At 49.6% G+C, this 27,327-nt stretch overlaps 10 protein-coding genes across 10 annotated transcripts; 4 read left to right on the forward strand and 6 right to left on the reverse strand.

Annotated features, from left to right (window-relative positions):
• Positions 1-144: 144 nt before the first annotated feature.
• Positions 145-2,576, forward strand: N7519_010507 (uncharacterized protein; the record flags this gene model as incomplete). Its single annotated transcript, XM_057297280.1, has 3 exons — positions 145-292; positions 374-741; positions 792-2,576. The coding sequence occupies 3 exons, from the start codon at positions 145-147 to the stop codon at positions 2,574-2,576; spliced, it is 2,301 nt and encodes a 766-aa protein (XP_057145162.1).
• An 850-nt stretch (positions 2,577-3,426) lies between these two features.
• N7519_010508 (uncharacterized protein) lies at positions 3,427-5,396 on the forward strand (the record flags this gene model as incomplete). The annotated part of the gene is made up of 3 exons (XM_057297281.1): positions 3,427-3,884; positions 3,934-4,308; positions 4,373-5,396. 3 exons carry the CDS (start codon positions 3,427-3,429, stop codon positions 5,394-5,396), a joined length of 1,857 nt encoding a protein of 618 aa, XP_057145163.1.
• A 1,168-nt stretch (positions 5,397-6,564) lies between these two features.
• Positions 6,565-9,493, reverse strand: N7519_010509 (kinesin light chain; the record flags this gene model as incomplete). The annotated part of the gene is made up of 5 exons (XM_057297282.1): positions 6,565-7,605; positions 7,658-8,433; positions 8,505-8,679; positions 8,729-9,057; positions 9,187-9,493. The coding sequence occupies 5 exons, from the start codon at positions 9,491-9,493 to the stop codon at positions 6,565-6,567; spliced, it is 2,628 nt and encodes an 875-aa protein (XP_057145164.1).
• A 559-nt stretch (positions 9,494-10,052) lies between these two features.
• Positions 10,053-10,636, reverse strand: N7519_010510 (uncharacterized protein; the record flags this gene model as incomplete). Its single annotated transcript, XM_057297283.1, has 3 exons — positions 10,053-10,378; positions 10,437-10,559; positions 10,618-10,636. The coding sequence occupies 3 exons, from the start codon at positions 10,634-10,636 to the stop codon at positions 10,053-10,055; spliced, it is 468 nt and encodes a 155-aa protein (XP_057145165.1).
• Positions 10,637-11,071: 435 nt separating this feature from the next.
• Positions 11,072-11,779, reverse strand: N7519_010511 (uncharacterized protein; the record flags this gene model as incomplete). The annotated part of the gene is made up of 1 exon (XM_057297284.1): positions 11,072-11,779. One exon carries the CDS (start codon positions 11,777-11,779, stop codon positions 11,072-11,074), a length of 708 nt encoding a protein of 235 aa, XP_057145166.1.
• Positions 11,780-12,737: 958 nt separating this feature from the next.
• N7519_010512 (uncharacterized protein) lies at positions 12,738-13,877 on the forward strand (the record flags this gene model as incomplete). The annotated part of the gene is made up of 2 exons (XM_057297285.1): positions 12,738-12,770; positions 12,834-13,877. 2 exons carry the CDS (start codon positions 12,738-12,740, stop codon positions 13,875-13,877), a joined length of 1,077 nt encoding a protein of 358 aa, XP_057145167.1.
• Positions 13,878-14,104: 227 nt separating this feature from the next.
• Positions 14,105-15,723, forward strand: N7519_010513 (uncharacterized protein; the record flags this gene model as incomplete). The annotated part of the gene is made up of 4 exons (XM_057297286.1): positions 14,105-14,369; positions 14,434-14,535; positions 14,598-14,907; positions 15,009-15,723. The coding sequence occupies 4 exons, from the start codon at positions 14,105-14,107 to the stop codon at positions 15,721-15,723; spliced, it is 1,392 nt and encodes a 463-aa protein (XP_057145168.1).
• Positions 15,724-15,819: 96 nt separating this feature from the next.
• On the reverse strand, positions 15,820-17,217 carry nscD (prenyltransferase nscD; the record flags this gene model as incomplete). Its single annotated transcript, XM_057297287.1, has 2 exons — positions 15,820-16,947; positions 17,011-17,217. 2 exons carry the CDS (start codon positions 17,215-17,217, stop codon positions 15,820-15,822), a joined length of 1,335 nt encoding a protein of 444 aa, XP_057145169.1.
• Positions 17,218-17,504: 287 nt separating this feature from the next.
• N7519_010515 (cytochrome P450) lies at positions 17,505-19,407 on the reverse strand (the record flags this gene model as incomplete). The annotated part of the gene is made up of 7 exons (XM_057297288.1): positions 17,505-17,600; positions 17,658-17,747; positions 17,819-17,938; positions 18,010-18,334; positions 18,390-18,598; positions 18,656-19,018; positions 19,087-19,407. The coding sequence occupies 7 exons, from the start codon at positions 19,405-19,407 to the stop codon at positions 17,505-17,507; spliced, it is 1,524 nt and encodes a 507-aa protein (XP_057145170.1).
• A 341-nt stretch (positions 19,408-19,748) lies between these two features.
• On the reverse strand, positions 19,749-26,829 carry N7519_010516 (ketoacyl-synt-domain-containing protein; the record flags this gene model as incomplete). The annotated part of the gene is given in 3 exon segments (XM_057297289.1): positions 19,749-20,689; positions 20,756-23,226; positions 23,243-26,829. 3 exon segments carry the CDS (start codon positions 26,827-26,829, stop codon positions 19,749-19,751), a joined length of 6,999 nt encoding a protein of 2,332 aa, XP_057145171.1.
• Positions 26,830-27,327: the final 498 nt, after the last annotated feature.

A 27,327-nucleotide genomic window follows, 5' to 3' on the forward strand; every position in this document is an offset into this window, starting at 1 on the left:
TCAACTGTTATTGGACATTCCAGTTAGAATTCCGATCTCGTTATCGCATGGTGCATTCTTCAGATCGGGAGATCTCGAAAGATCTCCGGTAGATCCGACATTCCAGACTGAATATCGCATGGTCGTTCGAGTATTATCCGCAAAATGTCAGACTCGGATCTCGCCGCCGCTGGGAGCAGCACGTATGCGTCCAATACCCTTCATGTTGGCGATGGCACCTGGGACTCCGGGCGAGATACCTTCCTGCTGCCCAATTTGATGGGGATCAACTTTGAGACTATGCGATACAATGGTTAGTTCAGAACATCAGCAATTTACTTTTGATATTGTTGCATACGTTTCCAACTTTCTTGTAACCACTGACACGTTACAGGCATGGGGAACCGTTTCAAGGATATGGCTGGGTATCATTCCATAATCATCGCACACGGCGTCATTGCAACAATCGTTTTCTTGGGTATCGTCCCAACATCAATATTCATAATCCGATACTACTCCCGATGGAATCCTTATTGGGCATTCAAATTACATGCTTGGTGTCAGGTACTTACTTTGCTCTTGACCACGGTCGTGTTTGTGCTTGGGTGGTTTGCCGTTGGGCCCGAAAGAAGCCTAACTAACCCCCATCATGGAATTGGCCTAGCAATCTATGTTTTGGTCATCTTCCAGGTGCTGTGGGGCTGGTTCCTGCACAAGAAGGAGAGTAAGAGACAGCGACTCCACGTTCCTTTGAAACTAGTGGTAAGTAACACCCCAAGAAGGGATATATGGGCTCTCCTAACATATCCTAGTTGCACCGGTGGTTGGGTCGTGCTCTAGTACTTCTCGGCATTGCTCAAATTCCGCTGGGACTTACGCTCTACGGTTCGCCAAAGGTCCTTTTCATCCTATTCGCGCTGACAGCTTTCGGATACTTGGTTCTTTACTTTGTACTTTCTTACAAATATGACGTCGAAGGATATCACATGGGAAGTGATCTCGGTGGTCGCAGTCATTATACAGGTCCTTCAGAAATTTCAGAGCACCATGGCAATCACACAGGAGCAGCTCTCGCTGCAGGCGCTGCCGGTGCTGGTTTGGCCTCAATGTTTCGACGACGTACAAGCAGTCGCCACCCAAGCCATGCTTATGAAGCTTCCCGCACATCTATTTCCGATGAAAAGTATTCGGATGAATCCTCCCACCATCATGGCGGTGGCGGTGGTGGAGGTGGTGGTTTCGGCAAGAAACTCCTCGAGATTGGCGCACTTGCTGGGGCTGCTCTCATGGCCAAGAAGTTCTGGGACCGCCGAAAGAAGCGTGAAGACGATGCTGAGTCGGGCCGCTATAGACCTGCGCATTCGCGCAGTACTAGCCACACGGATGAATCTCTCAGCAGAATGGAAGATGGTCGACCGGAGCCGACCCACCACACGCCCCTTAATCGGCCACCGAGCCGTGTCCCGAGCAGGTCCCAAAGTCCAGGCTCGTCTTACTATTACAACAGCACATATTTCACCGAGCCGCCCAAGCGAAACGCTTCTCATGGGATTAGAGACGCCGTTCTGGGTGCCGGTGCTTTTGCTGCCGTGAAGCGCCTGTTCAGCCGCGGTAAAAAGGATGATGAAGAGAAACAGCGGCTGGAGGATATCAAGCGCCGAGAATATGAGGACGAGGCGCTGCAGAGAGCAAACAGCAGACGGCGTCCACAGGGGGGAGAAAGTTTCTACCCACGAAGAAGGGCCAGTTCGTACAGTGAAACTGATCTCACTGAAACCGATTTGTCCCGCCCTCCACCTCGACACGCATCACATGGACATGGAGAATCTCTTCTTACTGCAGAGCCTCTCGCCTCCGGTGCTGTCCATAGTGCTGTATCAGATATGCCGCCTATGCCCCCGAGCCACCAGCAGTTCTCTGGCGACTTGAGGCCCGAAGCTCGTCCCTCACGCCACTCCCTCGCCCATGATGGAGCTGAATTTGCATCAGGTGCGGCCGCTGGCGCAGCACTAGACGCAGCCTCCCGTCGCAATCGGAGCAGCAGCCGGCGCCGAGAGGACGACGTTGCCTCTCCACCGGTATCCGTGAAAGTCAAAATGCACAATGACGGACGACATGTGACACTCCGTCGACTGACCGAAGAAGAAGCGGCCGCGAGCCGCGAGGCCCGTCGCAGAGAGCGAAGAAACTCTCGACGTCGCAACAGCAGTGCGGGTTCTTTGTCTGGCAATGAAGACGCTGGTTATGACCGATGGCGTCGCGTTGAAGAGCTCGAACGTCAACAAGACGAGCAAATGCGACGTGAGCAGGCGGCAGCAGCAGCTCGCCTTGCCCCGCCACAGGCATCCATGGCTCCTTCAGGCAGCATGCCGGCGTCCTCATGGGGCGCTCCGCCCTCCCAAGTCAGCCAAATGCCGCCACCACCTCCCATTCCTGCGCCTTCTACCATCCCATACGGGGCAGGCAGTATCACTTCGCCCACATATACCGGTACTGAGATGAGCGGTTCGTACGCGAACAATCGTCGCCGCAGACGTGCTGAACGAGCCCGGACCCGACAAGAAAGGCAGCAGCAGCACGGCGTGGAATTCACGTGAGCGCTCTCTTGGTATCATCTAGCATCCTCCGTTTTCCCTTTCTCTTGTGTCTACTATAGGCCCAGCTTACGACATGTACAAAACGAGTTATGTGCTTCTCCAGCCGTGTTGATATAAATGATCCCCCCCTTGTCACGGTGCTATGTCTTTTTGAAATGTTTCCCTTTTTCTTGAATGTGCTTTTGAGGCCACGAAATGATTATCTTAGCTAGCTTTTCCTTTCTTATCTCTTCTTCCATGATGCCAGCGATTGAACGGATCTTGTCTTGGGTTGTCGATTAACTTTTTTTTTTTGGTCTTCTTGTCTTTATCTTTGTGCCCACGTACCTATCTGGGTATTGGTTATCCATATTCTTTTGCTACCGCTTGGACTTTTATAACCGAGCAGAAATGCAATTTAGAGACTCTGGAATTCGATTAATCTTGAACAATATGTGAAACTGGGATATGGCCCCTCTAGGCCCTAAACAAGAACCTTGGCTTTTGTGGTCTGGTGAAATAATGCCGTATTTTATTCCGTCACACTACTCTGTGCCAGTAGACTTCCTTACATTGAACGTTAGGTATAGATGATGAGCTCAGATACTCTTCACAGAGCTACTGCAAGCCAAGTTAGGGCAAGCTTTATACTCTCACAAACCATTAATCTATGTTGAGCTATCTGTGAGTCCAATATTCCAAGATTGACTGACAAAGTGCAGAATAGGTAACGATCGAAGATGCCCTCACGTGGGCATTTAACAAAGCGCTAACACAGCCCTGCTAGTGCGCCCCGCTGCAATGCCCATTTAACACCCGCCTTTCTCAGACGTCTCTTTTTCTTTATCTGTACCTAGCGCGTTGTTACAATATGTCTGGTCTCGAAATTGTCGGTGTTGCGGCCAGTATCATCCAGGTTGCAGACTTAGGCACTTCCCTATCCGTCAAACTATTCTCCTTTTACCGACGAGTCAAAAACGCCAACGAGACTATACAGCTCTTATCAAACGAGGTCGCACTTATTAGTGCCATTCTGCGCGAGCTTGGTGATAGTTTGAAAGGGCAAGAAGCATCCAAGCTCTGCTCCGACGAAGCATTTCAAACGCTGAAGTGTGTCCTGCAGCAGTGTCGCGACGTGCTTCGACAAATTGAAAAAGTTGTCTGTACGAATGAGCAGTCTGGCAAGAGCCGTTTGCAACAGGTCACTGGGAAATTTAAGCTCGTTCTACTAGAACCGAGTCTAAATCCCCTGAAAACCGACTTGGAAAGGCTGAAGTCAACAATGCTGCTTCTGCTCAATGTGATTATGTTTGCTGGGAAGGTTCGCAAGTGAGTTTGAGTCTGGATCTTGGCCATGCTTCTTTCTAATAAATGATAGTCATGATATACCGAATGATCAAGAGCAGCGTGCTCTGATAGAGGCGCTATTACGGGAGAAGCATCTTGAAACGAATGGTGTAAACAGTCCTCCACCAAACTATCAACAGACTGAGCACATGGTCGACTCGAAATTTCCAAGAGAACCACCAAAACCACTTCCAGTCCAAAAAGTCCAGTTCGCCGAAGTGAATGAGTACAACGCATTGATTCATAAAATGCTGGACGAAATTGATTCCTGCAAATCCAAACTCGAGAAAAGCCGCTGTTTAAGAATAAGAAAAGGCGTGCTGAGTATACATGACAGCGAGATTATTCGATTCCAAATCACTCATGGGCATTCTGTTCTCCATCATTTTGATAAGTCACTACTGAGGTGAGTCCACCGATGTTGCTGTATCCCGACACTTATACAAAGAACGCTATTGACACGTCAATAGCGACGAGAACGACAGCACAGAAAGTCCAAGGGTTCACACTGCCTTGCCAGTGCCCATCCCTGACGCTCCCTTAAAGCTGACCGGAGGACCCTGTTCGAACATTCCCCGGTTCGACGGTCTAGGATTGCCAAAGGCGGAAGCAGAGGCGCCCCATCAGGTCTATAGAAAGGCGCTGGGGGAAGAGGACCTTGCGAGACTTGCAGGTCCACCCATGCTACGTTCGCCCGAATCAATATCCCGTCAGACCGCACGTAAAACTTCCATTGTCGAGATGTCCGCTGCCGCCGGCAGCATTCAGGACTCCAGCGAGTTACAGAGCTCCTCTCGCGACGAGCCTGAACTACTCGAGATTGAGCGGACGCAGAAGAAACAGTACCTCTCCGATAAGGAAAAGGCTTATGGCGAGACTGACTATAACCCCACGGTGATCGCTGAAAACAAGACCGGCTCACCGATTGTGCCGGGCAAATCGACGACTCCCACCAAAATCACCTTTACGGATCAAAGACCAGTTCACCGTGGCTACTCTCGGACCCGGGTAACAGCCGAAATAGATGGCCAGGAAACTGAATTTATCTGGACGGACCCAATAAGGAATGCCACCGGCACATCATCCAACAACCGAGAGCATTCTCGCTCGGGACCTAATCGTTCTACTACGCTTCGTACTCCTGCCGCTTATTCTCCTGTATCGGCTGCCTATTCTCCTACTTCACCCGCCTATTCTCCAACCTCTCCCGCCTTTCCCCCTACATCACCCTCCTATTCCCCAGTGTCACCCTCCTATTCCCCATATTCGCCATCTTACTCTCCTGTATCACACTCAAACAGGGAACTTGGTCGGTCTCCTGCGTTTTACTCTCCTCGGTCTCGAGGACTGTCTGGGGAGGATTCCGAAGCAGAAGAAAACTCTCATCCGGATTCTCTCTCGGCGGCGGGGACACTGATTCCGCTCCCGGAGAGTTTCGAAGACTTACTTTTGCGCTGGACCAAGCTTAGGCTGGATGAAGTTGAAGCGCTCTGAAAACTTGCGCCCCAGGACATACTTTTGCTGTACATAACCACAATCACCATCTGGATATTGCGTATAGTGATCGAGCAATAAACCCGAGCCCTACAAAATTTGTCTCGGATGCACTTGCTCCTTGCTGTCATATCCTGGTTTATGGTAATTTATATTTCTTCCACGCTTAGCGCACGACTCATCTCACCTTGGCGACCAGTAGAAATATATATATATATGACTAGCTCTGCGTAGCCTCCGTGTTTTGCTACCGCGACTCTGTAAATCCTGTAAGTAGATACAAAAGGAGCTTCAAATTTGTAATAACATCTCATTGTCCGAGGCTCCCTCTGTTACTATCTGTGTAGAACTACTAATCTAGGCCGACTGCCAAATATCACACCCCCAATATCATACCAAGACCAAGCGGCTCGGCTCCACAATGAAAGCCCTAATCGGGCAGAAATGAAAGATAACAAAATAAAAATTCTTTTCAAGGCTCCATGACTTTTTTTGCGCGAGGCTTTTCACAACCCAAAAAACTTTCTGCATCCCAAGACCTATATCGTCTTCCATCACTGGGTCTTCTGCGGCGAAACCAGGAAATCCGTCAATAAGAATAGCAAAAATGTAACGACGGCTGCATGATTCGAACATGCGCCCGCGAACGGAATTGATAGGGGAATCTTGTTTTCAAGGATGACTTCAAGATGGTTCTAGTCAATCGCCTTAGACCACTCGGCCAAACCGCCGGTTTGATGAAAGAATTGAGCAGGAATTGACATCAAGAAGGGGAAGTCTTTGAGGCGCAAATATTTTATCAGCACAAAATTCCCAATATTGGGGGGGACGTTATATGTAAGAAGACTCCCTGGGATGTGAATTTGGTGTTAAACTTGGTGTGAAATTCAATTTTTATACTACGCATTCATTCCTGTTGCATATTGGGCAAACAAGTCTAATTTTAGTATCCCATAGTAATTATTCGAAAGGTCTGAGTCTAACAACCTCGGATTCCATCGAGCGGTACGAGGTTCTCGCAACGACCTAGATACTACTACTACTGGTTGTTGTTTCACCGTGTTATTTAGTCAAGCGCCTCTGTCAGATTTCTCTGTTTACATTTTTGCTTTTAACAACACTTTCAGTGAAGCTATCATTCTCACATTTCACCATGCAGCTTGGCACTCTATTCTTTCGGTCCTTGCAGCTCTTGAAGTTTTACCAAGAGGCGCAGTTGCTCCCTATATGCGACTGTAGGGTCATGTTCATGTTCACTGCCATGCACCTTCTTCGCACAGAGCTGAAAAGCTTCTTGCAATAAACTTTCGGCCTTGTCGTAAATGCCTTGCTGTTGGTAAACAGCTGCGAGGTTCTCAATGCTCTTCAGAATAGACCGGCTATCCCGGGGAAGGTTTTCCCTCTTCAACCGCAAAACCTCCTCAAATCTTGTAGCTGCCTCATCAATGTTGTCCTGATGCTTCAAGGCATAGGCCAGAGTTTCGAGGGTGTTAATGGTGAGGGGATGTGCCTCGCCCAAGTGACTCTTGGCCTTTTTCCACACCTCCAATAACTCCTTGCTCCCCTCATTGTGCGGTCCCTGAATGAGGAGCCGACAAGCTCGAGACTCCCTTTGCATAAGCGCGGATAGATCATTCATCGAAAAGCCATCTGTTTCGGCTTTTTGACTGTCTTTGACCTCAGCCAATTCTTCGCGTGACCTGTTCATCCGACCAGCTCGTTCCAGATCAAGAGCCCTTAGGTGAAACTTCTTCGCCCTTTCATACCCTTTCAGCATGAAGTTAGCCTGCCCGACCATATAAAGGAGTCGCCACCCAGACTCTCCATAGGAAAATATGTTAGGGAGATCCAAGTCTCGATCAGGATGTCTAAATGCTTCTTCTGCAATTTCCAATGTTCTTTCCGCATGTGGGAGGCTTTTTTCCCATTGCTCTTTGGAAGCACTGGTGGGGAAAGGGAGTGTCTCGAGTTGCGTCTCTACCTCCAACCTCGCTTCTTTGTCAAAGGTCCCTTGACTCTGAAACCAGTCTATCATTGCCGTTTGAACGAGCTGATGAACATCAATTCTTTCGGCGATAATGTTCTTCACGACAAAGGAGTACTCTACCAAAGCGTTAAGAACACGGTCGTCAATGTCGATTTGCAAGTGCGACACATGAATGTTTTTTTTCTTCGCAAAAAGCAATCCTCTTGAGGATGGGCAAGGCTGCTTTGTTTCCATTCTTAATCTGTTCGAAAGAGAGGAGCCAGGCTTCGGCTACTGCGCGTTGTGTGTCCCGGTCAATGGGATAGAGACCTTGATTGTTGAGGTTTCGATCTTTGAATAACGCCAAGTAGTCTATAATGCTTGCTCTCTGTGCCTTCATGTACTTTGATGCCAGTTTGATAGCGAGAGGGTGGTAGAGAAGGTGATCAGAAACTAGTGTGTTTGCTTCCGATACATTCTCAGCGTTGATAAAATTTTCGCCTTTCGAAAAAGGCAGCTTCAAGAGTTCAATGGCTTCTTCTAAGCTGAGACGCTCGAGGTAATTAAACTGCATTTTTAGCCGAAAAGCCATGCTCGAACTAGCAGCTGTAGCCAATATCGAGCCATTGGGCCCTTGAGGAAGGATTTGGTCATCCATCCATTCCCTCACGTCATCAACAATTAGGAGCCAGTGTCCAGGTCTCGTCCGCAGCCTGTCATTAACGATCTCCACCACTTGATTGAACGTTTTTCTTTCAGGGTCTAATTGGAGTGTTTTCCCAATCAGGCGATACCCCTTTTCGAAACTCGTCTCCGTGCTCGCCGAGACCCAGAATATGGAGCATAGGTCGTCGTTCTTCTTCGCATCATGTAGTCTCCAAGCTGCTTCCAATGCAAGTTTTGTTTTACCAACACCATCGAGACCGCAAATACATATTCTCGGACAAGTATCAATCATCTTACTTGGATCGACACTCTCCACAATCTCCTTCAAGAACTTGTCTCTGGAGTTTTCACGTGCAATGAAATATCGATTTCGGCTCGGGAGAGTGTTGTATGCTTCCTTGGAGCCTGTATAGAGCTTAGGAAGGATTCTGAAAATGACAAGGGCCCGAAGAATGTATTCATCGCACGCAACTCACTTCTCTTTCGATCATCCATAAGACGTGATATCCCGTCTTTCAAATGGATGAGTTTATCCCTGACTTTGATGAAATTAGGGCATTCTGGGCCACGGAACTTGTTCAGTATTGAGTGTGGGACGTGCATAGCAAAGTGGTCTGCAATTTCGAGGACGGCCGAAGATTTTGGTACCAGCTGTCCAATATCAGATTCAGGAAGGGGAATACAACGGGAGATTGCCTACCGTTATTAGAGTTCCAGATAGGTAGCGTGAAAGAAAGTCAGCCGTTTTGCCAGGTAAGACCTTCTTTAGGAGGTTTGTAGGCTTTGTCTCATAGAAACAGACGACAGGTATTGGGGTTCTTCTCGCCGTATCGATAAAATTCCATCTTAAGCTCTCGAGGTGCGTATCCTTCTTGTAAAGACGTTGCAGGAGAGTTGGTGGCGAGTCTCCCACCGCCGGCTTATAAAGGCGAGCGGCCCACCGAGCGAAGTTGAACGCATCAGAACCACGGAAAGGTGTGCCGAGGAACACAATTCCCACCGTAGCTTGCAGTACCGCTTGACCGTGCTCTATATTTGTAGAGCTTGCTCGGTATAGTGCCTAAATATACCTTATTAATGTGCGAACGGTGCAAGGATTCAAGAGGAGGAAGAGGGGGGGGGGGGGGGGGTCAGGTACGTCAGCTAAAAGTAGCCCACCAAAGCAGGAAGCAATAAAAATAATCTGGTCCAGTTTAACGGGTGTGGGTTTGTCCTTGGTCAACTGGGTGTAAAGAAGATCAAGAAAAGATTTCGCATGGTCTTCCAGTGTCCCTTGGACGATGTTGTCCAGAAAGGTAGCAGGCCAATCGTATGTCCAGATATCGGCTTCTTCGAGAGCTTTTGCCAACATGGAATCGTCCTCTAGCCAGTTGATTCCGTTTTCAGAATTGCGACTGCCGAAGGTCCATGTTTTCTTCGATGTGGTTTCCAAGCCATGTATAGCGACAACACTGTATGGAGCCATGGGTCAATATGATGAGGGCAGAAGTCATTTTTACTAGGACACCGACTTGATCCCCCAGGCTTGACGAGGCCTTCTGCTTCGACATAATTTGAGCTCCTGCTTACTCCCCATGTTGTGAAATGGGTAATATGCGAGAAAATGAATGCTACCTGGTATTGGGAATTCAAACTGTGGTCAAAAGGCAGGGAGTGACTGGAATAAGTATCGAGAACCGTTGGCCCATAACCAGTGGATGATGCAATAATGAAATTCGAGTGAAAAATCCTACGCTGGGAAGAGGAGAGAAAGTGTAGAAGACGAAGTCCAAGAGGAAGGCCCGCTCCGCTACACCCTTGGACAGATACGGACCATCTATAAGCCCGAGCTAACCCATCGGGCAGGACATGGGGTTATGAGATTTACCTACCAGTCTATTTACGTCTACGGAATATCATTCACGGATCTGATACTTTCCACTATAAATTCCATTATTATTTCAAAAGCTATACAGGCTCATAAAAAAACATATTCTTGTATTCCAACTTTGTGCTAACCACGTCAGACCAACAACTTTCAGAAGCTAGACCTTCAACTTGACGACGAGGTCCTCGCTGATGCTAGTGAGATATTCGCTGGCGTCGTTAATCGTCTTCTGAAGATCTAGAATGTGATCTTCGTACAGCTGCCTCTCCGTCTCCCACTCTTTTCTTTCCTCCTCCCACTTCTTTTCCTTCCGCGCCCAGTCCTCCTTCTCTCCTTGTAGCCGAGCAAGTCTCTGGCGGATCAATTCGGTTCTATCCCCAAGCCCCTTTTTGTCATATTTGAACATCTGTATTTGAGCCCAACGGTCACTCCCTTTGTTCGCCGGAGGGTCGCCTTCTTTTGGGCTATTTTCGTTGGTGGTTTCTAGAGGCGTCAATCCTGTCTCGCCTGGGCTCTTCACCTTCCACCGGAGACTTCTTACCGCCATCGCCGCTGACGGGGTCAGTCTGTTGTGTCTGATCAGTCTGTTGTGTCTGCTCCACGTTGCCTCCACTGCCCCCGGGCTCTTCATTTGTTTTCGGCAGCTCCTCAATTGCTTGGGTGTCTATATCATAATCAGCAACCAGGAGAGAAATTTTTCGACCAAGAGGTTGGTGACTGACCTTCGTTGTGCTCTGACATCTGGAAAATTGTCGGAAGACGCTTTGTTTTGTTTTGTTTATCCTCGTAGAAGGGTAAGTATACTTATACTTATTTATGCAGACCTGACAACTACCCTTATCCTAGAATGGTACTATCATATAGGAACCTGGCCTCCTTGACAAGGCTAAGATCTGCTACTGGGGCACAACTCAGCCGTTGTCCCGTTGTCTTCTCAGCAACGCATTCATCGGGCACTGCAACCCACAGGAAAGCCCAAAAAGTGACACATCATGCACCCCGCCGAGGTGTTCCCCTCAGTAAGCGACTGAGCTGTACATACTCCACATCACGCACGTTGTAGTTCACCTGGGTGATGATCTGCATCCAGCCAGCCACAACTCAATCTATGAGTGTAAATTATTCCAGATAAGGTAGTAGTAGATAACAAAAATAAAATAAAAACAAAGATCCATTTCAAACACGGTCTGCCACTCTCCCCCGCAGTTCAAGGGAACCAACATACTTGTACACCCACTCATGTTGGGCATATTCCTCCAACAGCCTCCGTTCCAACTCCTTTGTCTCCAATGCCTTTAACTTCATCTCACAGGAGAGACTGTCGACTTTGTTCTGTAGCTGACGGTTCTGTGAGTATTGTTTCTGAAGAAGCTTGGCCATCCCCTCGCCCACTTCGTTCCTCTCTATAATCTGCAGTAGCCCCTGCGCCTTTTCCTCGGCCTGCAGGAGTTCCCGCTTGGCCAACTGCAGCTCGTTGCCTTTTTGCACCAGCTCGTATTTCATTTCCTCGTTTTTCCTTTCTTGCTCGCTAACTCGCTGCCGTCGTTCATCGGACTCCACTCCCCGTAACCCTTCCGCTGCTCCAGGTGGTTCTGGTTGTTCCATTGTTCGGGACTCATCGACTGTAAGAGGTGGATCCTTTCTCATCGTGCCTCGGTCATCCTTTGTGTTTTTGAGTAATCTTTCCGTTTCAGCGATCTTGTTCCATAGCCTCTGCTTGGACTCCCGCGCATTGGCTTTGTGACAATGGAGGCAGAAATGGTTCCCGGTGGGATCGTGAGGGAAGTTCGGTCCATGATTTGGTTGATGTCGTTGCGCATCGTGCTGTTGGTCGTACTCATCTTCGTCGTTCGAGGCGCGACGGTGGGGTTTTCGAAGAGACATATGGGGAAATCAAGACTGATGATTGTAAAGAATTGCTTAGGTTCCTTGCCCTTCCTATCAGAGGTTGTATGAATAATGAGTTCTCCAAGCTGTGATCGTGGAGCGTGGTGTAGTATTCTTGTCAATTGGCTATACTAATATTGTTGCATATCTTCCGGGGATAAAAGGCCTGCTTTGCTTAATCCAATGACCCCTCTTGCCCAGGTGCAGGATCAATCTTTGTAATCATCTCCCTCCGGACTTACCCAAGTAATCTCGTGAATACTCCGTAGACATTGTTTTAATTTTACTTCTGTAATTATGCCCTGGGCTTTCCAGCCAGTATCCCTACTTCCCTACCCCTCACACTTGACATGACGAGGCTAGGAATAAACTAAAAATGTACTGTTGGCGTTACGCAGCTTGCTTTCTATAATTTCAGTCGTTTACTCCATACGCAGTAATCACTTGTGATATGTGGGGAGGAATGTGACATCTGGATGCCTTATGCGTCACGTACAGACGAATATTTCTCTGGCACGGAGCCATGGGCGCGAACACCCCACAGATGGCATATTAGTCTTCGGCAAAGCGGAAATATGGGCGCAACTCACTGTAAGCTATTCGAGTCATTATGTGGTGTAAAGCCCCCATGGGCCAATGAGGCGGAGCCTTGATATTGTACGGAGTAGAGTCGATGAAATCACGTAACATGAAGTACAGGGCATGTGCGAATACGGAGTACGTGGCCCGAAATTAAAGATGTGAAAAAGCAAATATTGTTATCAATCTCTCAGATGAAAAGCCTATTGGACCAAAAAGATTGACACCTACATGCACCTGGTTCTGCAAAAGTCCAGCGTACAAGTAAAATATACTTATTTTATTAGACACAATTATAGATCACAGTACTCGGCTGCTAATGGTTTAAAAAGGCTCAACTCAAGACTAACCACTCTATCGCACCATTTCCCGGCTTATGTACGGCGGATCAGAGTATTCGAGTTTCCCGGTATGTTAGGACCCCAATAGCGCCTGACATCGAGCTAATACCTTAGGCTTTGATAATTTACAGTTCACAACCAATGTGTTGGAGGATTTTGAAGACCCACCGGATCCCTTGCCGGCCTCCTACCATTATCATGAGACTGATGGCAAGGGAAGGAAGTGCCGCACTGTGAGAAACCCCGCCGAAAGCGTGCCAGACTTCCTTAACAGGGAGATGAGCCTCCGTCGCCTGGGTAAAATGATGCAGCATCTATGGCTTGCCGGCGCCAAGCGTCCTGCTACGCAGCTACACTTTCAAGTTGCAATGGGTCGACATATAGTCATTGTCGACCGGATGGATCTGCATCTTGTCTGGGACGAGAAGGGATGGATCTTTGTGAAGCCTATTCCTCGATTTCTCGTTGACCCGGAGTTTTGGCGCCAAAACTTAAACTGCCCTGGCACCTATCAATATGAGCTCGATGGGACCGGGAGAAACAGTAAAGCTGTGGCTCCGCCGTCAGGCGTGGATGAACATAATTCTGCAGTCTGTCGCATGAGGTACACTAAGAGCGTCGCCCTCGGTTTCCTTTACACGTACGCATGCCTGATATCCTCAGAGAGCGACTTCATCATAGCCAACGAAAATAACCTCTTACCTCGAGATACGGACGGCTCGACAATCAAATGGACAAAATGGAAGAACCTAGCCCGCGAGATCCTTGAACAGCATAACCCAGATGAAATCAACTCACGCTTCGAACGGGCTGAGCTCCGGCTATCTCGCATCAATCTTATTCACCGTTTCACACGTCTTCCCCCATTCGACCCATACCTTCGCGGCTGGCGCGACTACAGCACCCTCTTCCGGGAGAATCTTGCATGGATGGCCACGGCCACAATTTTCATTGCCTTGGTGCTGACTGCGATGCAGGTTGGTCTCGCTACAGACCGCCTTCAGGGGGACGTCCGCTTCCAGCGCGCGTCGTACGGCTTCACCGTGTTTGCCCTCCTGGGCCCTATGTGCGCGTTCAGCCTGATAGCCCTGGGGGCGCTACTTAACCTGGTGAAAGACCTGCCATGGGCTCTCGGGGATAGAAGACCGCAGTTGCGGGACACAGTTGCGGCATAGTTCAACAGCCTTAGCCTAGGGTAGTAGCTGCAGGATAAAGTTGAGAGGTGGACATGCAGTGCTGACTAACAAATTCTCTCCGCCCCCTTTCATTTCTCGTAGTCAACTAAGAGCACTCCGTGTATCATCTGCGCTTCCGGGGCCTCGAAAGCCCGGAAATTTAGAAGAAAGAACTTGCTGGATGGCTCGGATTGCCACGAGAATAACCTGAAACTATCACCATCGCCATGGCGCTGCAGTTCATTGACCAGAGCCTCAGCGGGATAGGCCGCTCTGACAGGCGCACCATCCGCTCCCATGTCATGCGCGGCAAGAATACGGGCAAGCAGCGCCGATCCACTAAGAAGCAGAAGAACGTCGCAGAGCTCAAGTCGCTCCTATGTGCTCCAGGATTCGGATACGTAATCCCGCGACAGGTGCTCTGGAGCGACCTGTGTGTCACTTCGTTCCCTCAAGAGCTCGACTCCCAGTCTATGGCGCTTATGCACCGATGTATGCTCTCTTCATTATTCGGCTGGTTATCCACGTCCTCTTATATCTGACGTTAGAGCTATAGGGTTTTTTGATATTAGTGATACGTTATTTCCGCCGCAGTTCTGTACTAAGTTCGACATTATAAAATCGATTTGGGTCAACTACATTCTCGCAGATGAAGCATGTGAGTGATAGCACCGCCAGTCGGTCCGGTTCATATGGCATCGTTAACCACCAGAAATACAGATTTCCACAGCACTTTGGCTATAAACGCGTCTTACGTTGACTTCTTCCAACGGAGACCGGCAATATCGCCTAAGACTCTTCACCATATCTCCAAGGCGTACGCTTTAGTCAATATTAAGCTATCGGGTCCCTCCTCTGTTTCCGACAGCGCTATAGCTGCTGTAGTTAGTCTCGCTATCTACCAACAAGTACATCACCAGCCTGAAATCGGACTAGTACATCTCCGCGGGCTCTATCGCATGATTCAGCTGCGGGGTGGGATCAGCAAGCTAATGCAAGAAAATCGTGCACTGGCAATGAAGCCGTTGAGGTACGTGAGAAGTTTTGCTTTTGCGACTTGCCTTCATCTTGCGTCGTTTTGTCATTCTTTCCTTCTATGACAGTCCAAATAACTTGTCTAACGACTATTAGGCTAGATATTGAATTAGCAATGCAAAATGGTACGCCCACCTTGTTTCGCGGCGATGAAGTGCCCATTCACTCGGTCTTATGCGAAACCGATGTCAGCATTGGGCAGTTTCCCCGAGCTGCCTTTTGGATGCCACCCATGATGCTAGATCTGTTCAGTTTCTCAAAGCTGCTCAACGAAGTAGAGACAAGCTCAAAACCGAAACTTGACCCTCTAGACTATACAGAGACACTTTTGTCGCTCCTTTATCGCCTTGTAGACGTCTCGCCACCAAGAGAAGCCCCTACCAAGTCCGGAGGTCCCTACAAGCATTTGACATACCTTGCGATGATATCATTCATGACGACGATGCTGCCTGAGTACGCCCGCGATGGAGCCAGCTTCTCCCTTCTTTCTGATGGTCTGGAAAGCGCCATGCAAGACCTCTGCCCCACAGCATCAGAGTCTCCGGACTATAACTCACCCTTGATCTTATGGACTCTTTTCATAAGCGGGATATCGGTGTTAAATCTGAAGGACCATTACTGGCTCTCGCCATTGATCGCCGACTATTGCACAAGGCTAGGGCTGGAGAATTGGGCTGCCATTCAGCGGCAGCTGAGTTGGTTCCCTTGGATATTCAGTTTGCACGAAGATCAAGGCCGTCGTCTATGGGAACATGTACGACTGGGGAGCAGAGAGGTTTCATGGGATATTTCATCACGAACATCGTCATGAAATTGGACATGTTTGGTACTCTAATATACTTCTGGGGTTCATGGAAACGCGGCATTCTATCAACTCGGCTATCATTAATGGTTCCGGCGTCTTTCATTAAATGCTCGCATATCGGGCCTTGTGGTACAGCTCGGGAGAAATGTACGACTTGACGTCCGGCTCGCCTTTCTGAGAGCACTGGTAGCTAATGTAAGCATGCATTCCCTTGCCATTAGCCAAGCCCCTGTGCTCGGAAAGTTTCTCTAACATGCCAAGATACGCATCGCAGTACGTGCCACGGCCATGTGCGTGCATCCAAGCCACCAAGTTGCGGGCAATGGTCAGATCGTCCGCACCGTACTTGCGAGTGGTCAAGTAAAACTTGACCTCCGGTTTGCCATTCATGGGGGCAATGTCGAAGAAGTAGATGAAGCCCTCACACAGAGCCTCAAAGTCCTTCCAGATGTTGCCGCCGGTGGTGGCCTGGACGGAAATCTCCTGCTCCTCGGGGAAATCTGCTGGCAGGCCCAAGACAGCAAGGATCATGGAGCGTAGATCCTGCAGGCTCTCCTCGGCGATATCGCAGACGCCGCCCATTGTCATGATTTCCCGGACGGACTTGAAGCTGGTGTGAGCTGACGTGAAGTACATCTTAAGGCGGGACTTGGATGAATCTATATTATCCATGCCCATCACGTTGGGCTTCATCAGCTTGCCCTCTGGGCTGGTGGCCAGGAAATGCATCAGAGCATCTCTGCCTGGATGACCCTCGCCAGGGCTAAGTTTCACGATGGCATCATCCCACTCTTGCAGAGTGTTAGAGTCGCCTCCCATGAACAGTTTTCTCGCCAGGAAGTACGATTTGAGTCCGAAGTCAGCTTTTTTGTTATACTCGACGGCGTGCATGAGGGTGGTGGCTGGCGGCTCGCCGGCTTCCAGCTCCTTGGCATAAAATCCTCTGTCGGGATTGTAAATTTCCGCCAGGAAGTGACGATACCATGTGTAGTCCGTTGCGGGAAGTACTTGCGTCACCTTGTCCATGTAGTCCAACGTTGGATCATGGTTCAGCGGGTCGGATGCTGTGCCCGAGTCCTTGCCAATCGCCTCCCACGAGTAGCGGATGTCGGGCTCGCCAACCGTGGTGTTCCACTTCCAGGAGTACTCCAAAGGCGAGCCATCATAGGCAACCAGAGATTTGAACGCTGGGGTACCATCGGGCTTTGGTGCCGGTCCCAGTCGAGGCACCTGGCTCCTTGTTAACATCAACTTGTCTATGGATTACAGTGACATGTCAGGATGTGGGCTTACAATCCAGTGATAGTGGAAAAGAAGCACCTCATACTGCTTCTCGATTGAATATCCAGCCGCATCAATCATCACTGCGAGATGGTATCCAGTGAGGTTCCACCAGAACTCGACATCTTTGTTTTCTGGCTGCGGGAGACTTTTCTTTACCAGCGAGGTCCACACCTTGAGCGGTGTTGCGGTCTGGGTCGGTGTGGTAAAAGATGGCATGGTCTCGAGAGTAGAAGGGAACATGAAAATTGAGAACCACTTTTCTGTAGGGTCGTCAGTATATATACTATATATGCTTATAGGGTTCATGCTATTTCGAAGTTAACTGGCAAGGGCCCCGAGTTATCCCACCTGGGCAATATACAGGAGAATCCTCATAACTCGGGTCCGTATGTTACATATCACACGCAGATGGAGACATGTCACCAGTCAATCCAGAAAATCATGAATGAATTGGATTATGTATCTTATCGAATGCTATAACGGTCTGAACAATGTATATATTGCTATTTGCGGGATGAGATCTTTACCTGGAACCCAGAGGGCTTGGCCAACCACTTGTTCTCAACCGTCCAGTTACTGACAGGGTTTACTAATTGAATCTGGTTAGGAATTATTAGATTAGACCATATAGTAGTAATGTCTTTTCTTTTACTTACATCGTACCGTTGCAATAGAGATGGAACAAGTTTGTAGATCTCATAGTAGGCTAGGTGCCTTCCAAGGCAGCTTCGATGACCGGCGCCAAACTAAACATAGCAGAGTCAGCCCACTATACTTCCTGTAAATGTAGAAGCAAAAGAAATGCACTGAACCATACCGTCAAGAGAGCATTGTTCATTTCTTGTCTCTTGGACTCACTACACAGCCAGCGTTCAGGCCGCCATGAGTCAGGATCCGGACCAAACAGCCATGCTTCGCGATGCATAGCCCAAGGGTTCTATATGTTATGACGCAAACATTAGAAACAAAAAAAGAATTGTGGATTGTCAGCCCTCGGGATATTCTTACAATTCCAATTCTGGTGCCGCGGGGAATAATATGGCCATCGACTTCCAAACCACCCTCAGGTACTACGCGTTCAAAGGGGAGGGCAAAAGGAGGGTGCATTCTGGTAGCCTCTTTGATACAGGCGTCCAGATACTGCAATTCTTTGGACTCCTTCCAGGTTACATATCTGGACAGACGGCCTTTAGCTGCGGCGTCATCGACCTCTTCTTTGAGTTTGGCGAGAGAAGAAGGATTTTTGAGAAGATGATACAGGACGGCGCTGGCCAGGATACTGGTCGTATCCGCACCGGCCACGATGTTAGAGTTGACCCAGGTAGGAACGAATCTATGTCATATCCGTCAATAATGCATGAGAGTGTTTCTGGGTTGAGCGTTCTCACAGGTTGGGAAGGGTGGGATCCTTGGCCTGTTCTTCGAGGAAACACGAAAGGAAGTCCTTCTGGCCGATGTCCCGCTTCTCATCTTCGCTCAAGCTCATTCGTTCCATGATTCGAGCGAATCCAAACTCGGCCAGAGGGTTTCTCTTAGTCGAGCCAGGCACTAGCGGATTGTCTCGCCAGAGATAATCGAGCCAAGGCATTTGGGTATTCTAAGTTTCCGGTCAGCAACAATACTCAAGGTGTATAAATATGAGATAGACACATACAGCGGCAACCTGTCTAAAATAGGCCCAGATGTTTGCCATAATGCCATCAACATCTTCACCTTTTTCTAGGCAGCCCAGCTCCCGAGAAAAAGTGACTTCGCCAAGGACGTCGAACATGAAAAATTGAACCCATTGAAAAAGATCGAAGTCTGTGTCCTTGTTCGCAAACAATTCATCCAGACGAGAGAAAAAGTGTTTCATAGTGGATGTCATCGCCGGCTCAAACGTTGCCAAATTGGTAACTGAGAATAAGCGGGCGACAGGCCTTCTCATCCGCCGATGAATGTCTTCGTCGCGTGTTGCAAAAATATCAGGAAGCTTTCCACCCTTGATTCTTGGCATTATTGAGTCGTAAAATTCCGACTGCAGCAGTACAGCGTTAGAGAAGCAAAGTTTGGTACAATTGGAAAAGGGGGAGGGGGATATAATACTTTCTCAAGCCTATTTTTAAAACCGTAGATAGTATCAATGGCCTTGGGCTGAGAAACCATGACCGCGTTGGGTCCGACGCGCACCACAGTGCCATACTTGCGATGGAGGGCAGTGTGTATAACATGCGCATCACCAGTCAAAACCCAGGATCGTCGGACCAGGTTTGTTAGGGCTGCCGTCCGTGGCCCAGGGATATGCCTCAGGCGCAACCATAGCCGCACGATGTTGAAGGAAATGACTACAATTGCCGATAGGGCAGCAACTGCACCCAGTCGACAAGCTTTGTCACCGAGAGGCAGACAAATATGTGCTAGTTGCATGGTGTCTATGAGGTCTTACGAGGTCTACAAGTCAAGTCCGGATTGCCATGGTACACGGTTTTAATGGATCTGGCAATTATCACGCTCGGCCACTCGGGTCCAACAGCTCAGCGATTTATAACTCGGGTCCCAACGACAGAAGTTTCAAGTCTAAAGCCTGGCACATACCATGCGAACAGCGGTTGAGCTCTACATGCGAAACCATTGTGAGTAGCACTAAGTGAGAGAAGCAGGAACACGAGATAGTATAGTCGGGATATTTTGTTCCAACTTGGATGCCAGTAGTCTACACGCAAGCCTTCTACAGAGCGGCCGCCCATCTATCTATAAACCGTACGGTCTCAAACATTTTCCTTCCCCAGAATTCGAAGCAAAAAATTGTAGCCTTCCATAACATAGCCCCAGCGACAGCCATTGGGATCGCGGTATAAGTCGAACAGATGAGGCTCCCCGGGTGCGATTGTAAGCCCCGACTCGATGCCAGCGTCTTTCATCGCGGCAACCGTCCGCTGAGCCTGTTCCCATGGGATCAGATCATCATTGGTGCCAAACACGATGTGGGTTGGCGACTTGTAGTTGCCTTGGAGAATCTGCGCGTAGGGACTAGCCTGGATAACATCTTCTTTTGGTGGTTGTTGCAGGCGATTGAAGACTGACGCGGCCTGCTGTGGCACGCTCGACCCTGCTGGTAGCCCGCGGAAAAGGACAGGAAGAGTCTGTCCATGCCAATTCATGTGAAGGACAACTCGGCTGCGAGGGTCTTTAGGTGCCATCCACCCTGCTGCTGCCTTCATCTTGGAAGGTACGTTGTATGCCGTGATGGGAGCATTGTAAACTCCGTCAATGACGTTGTATGATTTGCCGCCAAACATCTCAGAGTGCTTTGGCATATTGGGCTTCAGCCAGAAATCATCCTCGTAATTGGTCGGACAGTAAAAGACCAGGATGGCTGTGGGAGGAGAGATTCCACGTGGTATCGAGGTCCAAGCCAGAGACATGGCAAGCGTACCACCGGTCGACCAGCCGATAACCACCGCCCTACTGCGGTCGAGTCTCTCATTGACTCGAGTCTTTGTCAAACTCAAGGACGGCAGCGAGTTCCGTGCCCAGGCATATGCATCGGCAACATCGACGAGCGGTCCCTCTAGGATGGTGGTCTCTGGGCAGAGTCTGTAGTCAATTGATACTGGCAAAATACCGTTCTCAAGAAGGACTTGTATTTGACGCGGTCGAATATCTTGACGCGATAACATCACATGGCCTCCTCCGTGAATCACTAAGCCTATACCAGAACATTGTTAGCTCCGTCCGGTACGTTCCTGCACTGGAATCCCGAATCATACCGTACCAGTGACCCAAGTTTCGTGCCTGGCCACCCTCTGCGGCGAGGGGTAGTGGATATCAGCTCTCAGTGGAAGATCTTTGTCTGTGTGTGCAAAGACAACCGTCTCAATATTTCCAGTCTTCTCCTGCAGCACACTGCGAGAAGAAGATGGATCTTGCACGGGCTGCTTAAACCCGGAGATGACCCTCACGACCTCTGATTCAGGTGTATCGCCACCCGTCCATGACACATGCTGAAAACCGACCTGTAGCATTGTATTTTCCCAGAATTCGGGAGTCGCGAGCACATAAGGTCGTCCATCATCGTAAAGCCACCATCCGTCAAGGAGGCCAAAGACCATGTCCAGCCAGTAGTTCCTAGTAGTCAGCTCGACTAGCGACACAAAACCGTGGGGTCGCAATAGCTTGCTTATGTTTCCCATAGAGTTGACGAGATTGCGGGTTGCATGGATACAGTTGGTCGCGAGCACAATGTCGAACTGTCCCAGGTATTGGGCCGGCGGTTCCTTTTCGATATCGACGGTGCCGTACTTCATGCAGTCGTAACGGGCAAACTTGCGCTTACCGCTTGTGACGAGTGCAGAAGAGATGTCGGTGAAAGTATACTCGATCGGTATCCCGCACTGCACCAGTCGGTCCACAATCCAGCGCGTCGTGGCACCAGTTCCAGCCCCAAGCTCCATGATGTGGAACTTGCCATCGGCGCCTGGCAAGGATGTACTCAGTGCTTTCTCGAGGTAGTCCGTTAACAGCTCTGAGTGAATCACAAACATGGGCGCCGTGGAATAGACATCTTCCAGGATCTCCCGGTTGGCTTTGTTTCCGAACAGCAATGCTAGGGGATCCATCGTACCAGCGAGGAGTTTGGACATGTCCGACCCACAAAGGTTTAGTAAGGTGTGTTCTTTGGCATGCTGGGGGAATCGTGCCAGGATATCCTTATACAGAACACTCGATGGCATTATCTGTACGATTGCATCTGAGCGGACGTATCCTTTGCCGTCGTAGTCGGCTAACTTGCCGCGGCGGAGGATTTCGTTGAAAACTTTGATCATACGATCATGCTTGGGAGCCACAGGGATCCGTGGGATCTGCTCTCCTGGTCTCAGTGTGTTCAGTTCGATGCCAAAATCAGCGTAGGCTTCGACCACGTAGGCTAGAACCAGGTCTGCCTGCTTGTCGGCGACTTTGGTGTAAAATTCGCTGAAATCGTATTTCTCTGCAAACTTCTCAAAATTCCCCTTGATACTTTCAAATGCCTGGGGTGCGCTATTGAGGACAGTCGTTGCCGAAACAGACTTCACCTTGGTAGTCGCAGTGAAGATATCGCCGCCATCGACACTATTGTCAGTTATGGTGCCCGGTGTTGTCATCCCAGTTGACTGCGCCGGTGTGGAAGTGACCGTGCTCGAAACCGTCCTTCTTGCAAGGCGTAAAGAAGTGACGGCGCTGATGAGAATGTCTGCGAGATGTCCGAAGCTGCCCTCGCTCAATAAAAGTGACGGATCAATCGAAACACCAAAGATTTCTTCGATATCACTCATAAGCTCCATACTGAGAAGGGAATCTAGGCCGCGATCCATAAGGTTCGTTGAGCGTGTGAAGTCTGTAGGTGGACATTCGAGATGAGTGCCGAGCAAACTGGCCAGTTGCGCGACCAGCTCTTCATAGTCCGGCACCCCTGAACTTTCAGCCACTGATGCGGTTCGCTCAATTACAACCTCGCGGATATCATCTTGCTCTTTTACTGACGAGATGGCCAGCGTAGATGGGAGAGGAGGTGCAAGCTTGGCCTGAGGCGACTGATCCACTAGATCGACGGACCCTTGTCTGCTCTCATGCGCGTCGAGATATGAGCACAACGATCCGAAAGTCTGCAGATCGAAAATTTGAGCCGGATCAATTGGTATGTTAAAGGCCTCCTGAACCTCTGATACAATTTCCGTGGTCATCAGGGAGTCGATGCCGAGTTGGTCCAGGGTAACCGTCGTCTGGAACTGATCCTCAGGTACATCGGTTATTTCGCTGAGCATTTGTCGAAGCTGCTTCTCAACACTTGGCAACTGAGATCTCATTTGAATGACCGTTTGTGGTGGCGATGGAACTCTTTTGGCCGTCATTGCCTCGCTTTGGAGTCCAGTTTGCCTTGATGGCGGCTGCAGGGCCGGTATAGGCTGACTGGACATCGAAGACGGAGTCCTCAATACAGATGAGACCAAGGGAGCTTTACCAGTGTCATAAAGGCCGCTTTGAGTTGATTCATGTCTTACAGACGCGGAAGTCTCATTGGGGTTGGCGCGAGACAGAATCTTGGCAAGCGTTGCCGTCTTCACCCTGCTGAACTTTGCTCCAAAGACGATAAAGACAAGTTTGTTGGTACCCTTGTCCGTGACGAATATATCATTAGAGCTTTCCTTTTCGCTAATGGGGGTAGATATGGCAAAAACGTCCCAAGCAGGGGTGCCCCCCCTCAGTCTGTCGCTTGCCAAACTCGGGCGACAACTGGATGCGGTCGACATGGGTAGAGACAAATACCTCATCCGACGGGCACGGTGCCAGGCAGTTAGCAAACAATCCAGGAACCTGGAAGAAATTGTCCATGGCTACAGGGAAAGATAGAAGATCTTTTGAGAAGCCCGGCTGAGTCTCCGGTAGGGACACCTCGGCAGCGACAAAGCCATCGCTTGTACTTGCCAGCCTTCGAACGCCTTGGTAGAAGTCATGGTATTGGACTACCCTTGAGAAGATCTTATAGACGACTGAGCCGTAGACTGCCTCACTGTCCGGCTGCGAGGCCATTTCTGCATATCTCTGGACATGATCTTGTCTCCGGTCCTTGTGCATATGCTGTAGTAGATTGCTGGTCCTTTCGAACTCCGCAATAACAGTTGTATCATCGTTTGGAGTAATCTCACATTTGCCGGTAGCGTGTGTCTGCAGAGGGGTTGGCTTTCCAGCACGGTCCTGTGAACAGAATGAGAAATTGAATTTCCGACCAGTAGTATCTGATGACTTGAACACAAGCTGGACGATCTTGTCCTGACTCATACCCAGAGGAGAAGCCATCTCCAGTTCTTCCACGCGGGCGAACGGAGCAGATGTCGTTTTGTTGATGTTTGCCAGGTGCTTAGCTGCCCGAAGAACTAGCTCAAGGTACAGTGGCGCGGGACATAGAGACTCGTGTAATACGGAATGACCGGCAACAAGTACCCTCCATTCCTTAGAACGGGGGTCAATGGTAAAGGTGGCATGCTTCTGGCTGTTGCCAATGACTTCAAACCCTGCGAACGTAACTAGGACCGGCTCCGGCTCCGGCTCGGCTACGACCGATCCAGAAATTTTGGACATCACCGCAGTTGACTCAGTGCCATTTCCTGCCTGTAGGTCAAATTCGAGCCAGTGTTCGTTCTTCTCAAATTGGTAAGGCGGCAAGTTTAGATGCTGGTATTTTTGACGTTGGATGTGGTGGAATGGCCAATATTGAACATGTTCGCCGTTTTTCCACAGTCCTACAGTTATGTCTACCAATGCGCCCATGGCGTCATCTCGAGACAGGGTGATTGGGAAGAATGAATGATCTTTGAGATCGGCGAGAGCTCGGCGCACCATACCTGTTACAGGAGTGTTGGATCCAGCTTCTAACCATGTGCATGCGCCGAGCCGCCTCTCAATTCGCTTGACTGCATCCTCAAAGTATACAGGGGTTCGAGTATGCTCAGCGATTAGCTTGGCAGTGACCTGGCTCCAGGGCTCCCCATTGGAGCAGGTCTCGAGGGGAATCTTGGGCTTGTTAAACGTAAGGCCCTTCGCGAGTCTCTCCAGCTCTGGGAGAATGGGATCGCAGAACCGCGAATGAAAGCCATGCGTCACATCGAGGACTTTGGCCTTGACATTGATCATCTTCGTAGCTTGCAGAGCAGTGTTGATTTCAGCAGAAGAGCCAACGAGGACATGACTTGACGGTCCATTAAAGCACGCCACCTCAATACCAGAAATGAAAGATGATTCGGTTGTCCGTATCTGTGCGATAATCTTCATAGTACTCGCGCGGTCAGCTTCGAGGGCAAGCATAGAGCCTCTCTCAGAAGCCCAACTGTCGCGCATGAGCACTGCTCGACCATATACCAACTTGAGACCGTCGACAAGTGACAGAACACCGGAGACAGTTAAAGCGGCAAGTTGACCAAATGAGTGGCCAATAACACACTTAACTTTCAGACCACAGGCAATCCATGATTTTGCGCAAGCATATTGCAGCGCAAACTGCATCGTCTGGAGTGACACCACGTCATGTACCGGAGCCGGATCGAATATGTCAGGATATATGCCGTGATGACCAAATCCCTTTAGAACATCGTTGCAATCATCGAGATATTTGCGAAGTACGTGCGAGCACTCATAGACGCTTTTGCTCATGCCCACAGTGCGAGCCGTCTGGCCACCGAAGATGAGAACGACAGGTTTTGGACTTGGGCTGGCTTGGCAGATTGCTGAACTGGGATTGGAAGCCACAGCACGAAGTTGACTGTCTAGCTCGGAAAGGCTAGAGACGGCTGTTGCGAACATATTGGGCAGGGTTCTATTTTGCCTGTCGCTGAGGTTGAATGTGACATCTGCGAGCAGACTCGCGCTTGAAGCAGATTGTCCTTTGAGTGAGCATACGTAATCCGCCAGTCTTGCACAGTTCTCACTGAGACTCTTTGGGCTGTTGGAGGTGACGACAAGAGGATACTTATTTCGTCCATACACTGTGGCGGTCGTAACATCCTGTGATGGCGGTTGCTCGACTATCATGGCAGCAATGCTGCCCGCGGCTCCATAGTTGTTCACACATGCGATAAGCTTCTTTGCATTCCAAGGCATAGTCTCGGTTGGAATGGAGATCTGCCCCGGTATCAGCGAAATCTTGGGGTGCGCGGACTGGAGGTGTGCCTGTCTCGGAATGGTGCGGTTCTGCATCATCAGGATAATTTTGATAAGACCAGCGACGCCAGAGGCGCCTTCGGTATGCCCAATATTTCCCTTAACCGATGCAAAGTATAGAGGATCCGGTCTTGACTGGGTGCCAAATACCTCCTTGATCGCACCAAATTCGAGAGGGTCGCCGACGGGAGTGCCCGTGCCATGAGCCTCGACGTATGTGACGACTTCCGGCGTGATTCCGGCGGTGCTCAGGAGCTTTCTGTACAGATCTGTTTGTGATGGGCTGTAGGGGACGGTGATAGGCACCTTGTTGCTGCTCTGGCGCACTGCGGTTGAAAGAATCGTGCCGAGAATATTGTCACCACTCGCAACGGCGTCTGACAGACGCTTCAGAACGACGAGGCCGACACCCTCTCCACGGCAGTATCCATCTGCGCTTGCGTCAAACGATTTGCTTGCGCCCGTGGAGCTGAGGAACGATGCAGAGGATAGATTTTGATAGAAGAAAGGGCTCGTGAAGACGGAGACCCCGCCAGCAATGGCGCTCTTGCAGTCACCATGCAAGATAGCCTTGCAAGCAGCGTCAATAGCAACAGCTGAGGATGAACAGGCCGTGTCTAGGGCGATCGACGGTCCAGTGAGCCCGAAAAAATGACTGATCCGGCCTGGAACAAATGCCCGCAATGTACCCAATGCAGAGAAGGCATTGGATGGATGGCTGGCCACGTTGTCGTTGTAGTCAGATGCGCATACTCCGATAAAACATCCGACATCGAGGTCTTGCTCGCGGGGCCCAAAGAAGCCGCTCGACTCCAAGGCCTCGTACGAAACTTCAAGTAGAAGTCTTTGCTGCGGGTCCATAGACGCAGCCTCGCGGCTGGACTTTTTAAAAAAACGGTTGTCAAACCTGGAGATGCTACCCAGGTAGTTGCCATAGTATACAGTCTTGTCGGTACTGCGCTGATGTTCATTTGTGGGGAAGCGGCCTTTGGGAGGATGGCTCATCATAGACTGGCCTTTCTCCAAAATACGCCAGTAATCTTCAACTGAGTCAGCTCCAGCGAATCTGCATCCCATACCGACGATGGCAACAGCGTTGGGTGACACTTCCTCGAGTATGGCGCTCTCCATTCTGAATCCGGACGTTTGTGTCATGCTTGTGTTTCCTCCTTGTTAAAAGGGATGTTGTGAGCTGAAGCAGTTGAACTAAGGGGAAATTATACTTCAGATATGGAGAGATCACCAATATATATCCTCTTATATAAGTCAGCAACAGAACTGTCAAAGTTGCGGTAATCGGGTCCTCAGAAATGTCTTTTTTTAGGTGTCCTCATCTTCGAAGCCTCCCGAAGAGACGACACTACGACGAATGGCACTAGAAGACTCGTGTCCACCAATGGTGTAGGTATTAGATTACACCAGAGAATAAGATGCGCCTGAAATTGCGATCTTTATCCCAACTCGGGTCTCACCAAAGACATCCGACTCGGGTCCACGATCATTACCCAATCTCAGCGCAAGTATTCTTTTAACTTTGAGAAAGAGCTGGAGGGTACATAATTATAATATCTGTGTAAGGGCTTGATTCCTATGGCGCAATCGATCTTACCGGGGAGAAGCCGTGTGCTTATCACACCAGTAGGGAGAGAGATG

This window comes from Penicillium mononematosum (genome assembly GCF_028829835.1).
Source record: "Penicillium mononematosum strain IBT 11891 chromosome Unknown utg000005l:1.0-9366267.0:1.0-9372171.0, whole genome shotgun sequence".
NCBI classification, from domain to species: Eukaryota; Fungi; Ascomycota; class Eurotiomycetes; order Eurotiales; family Aspergillaceae; genus Penicillium; species Penicillium mononematosum.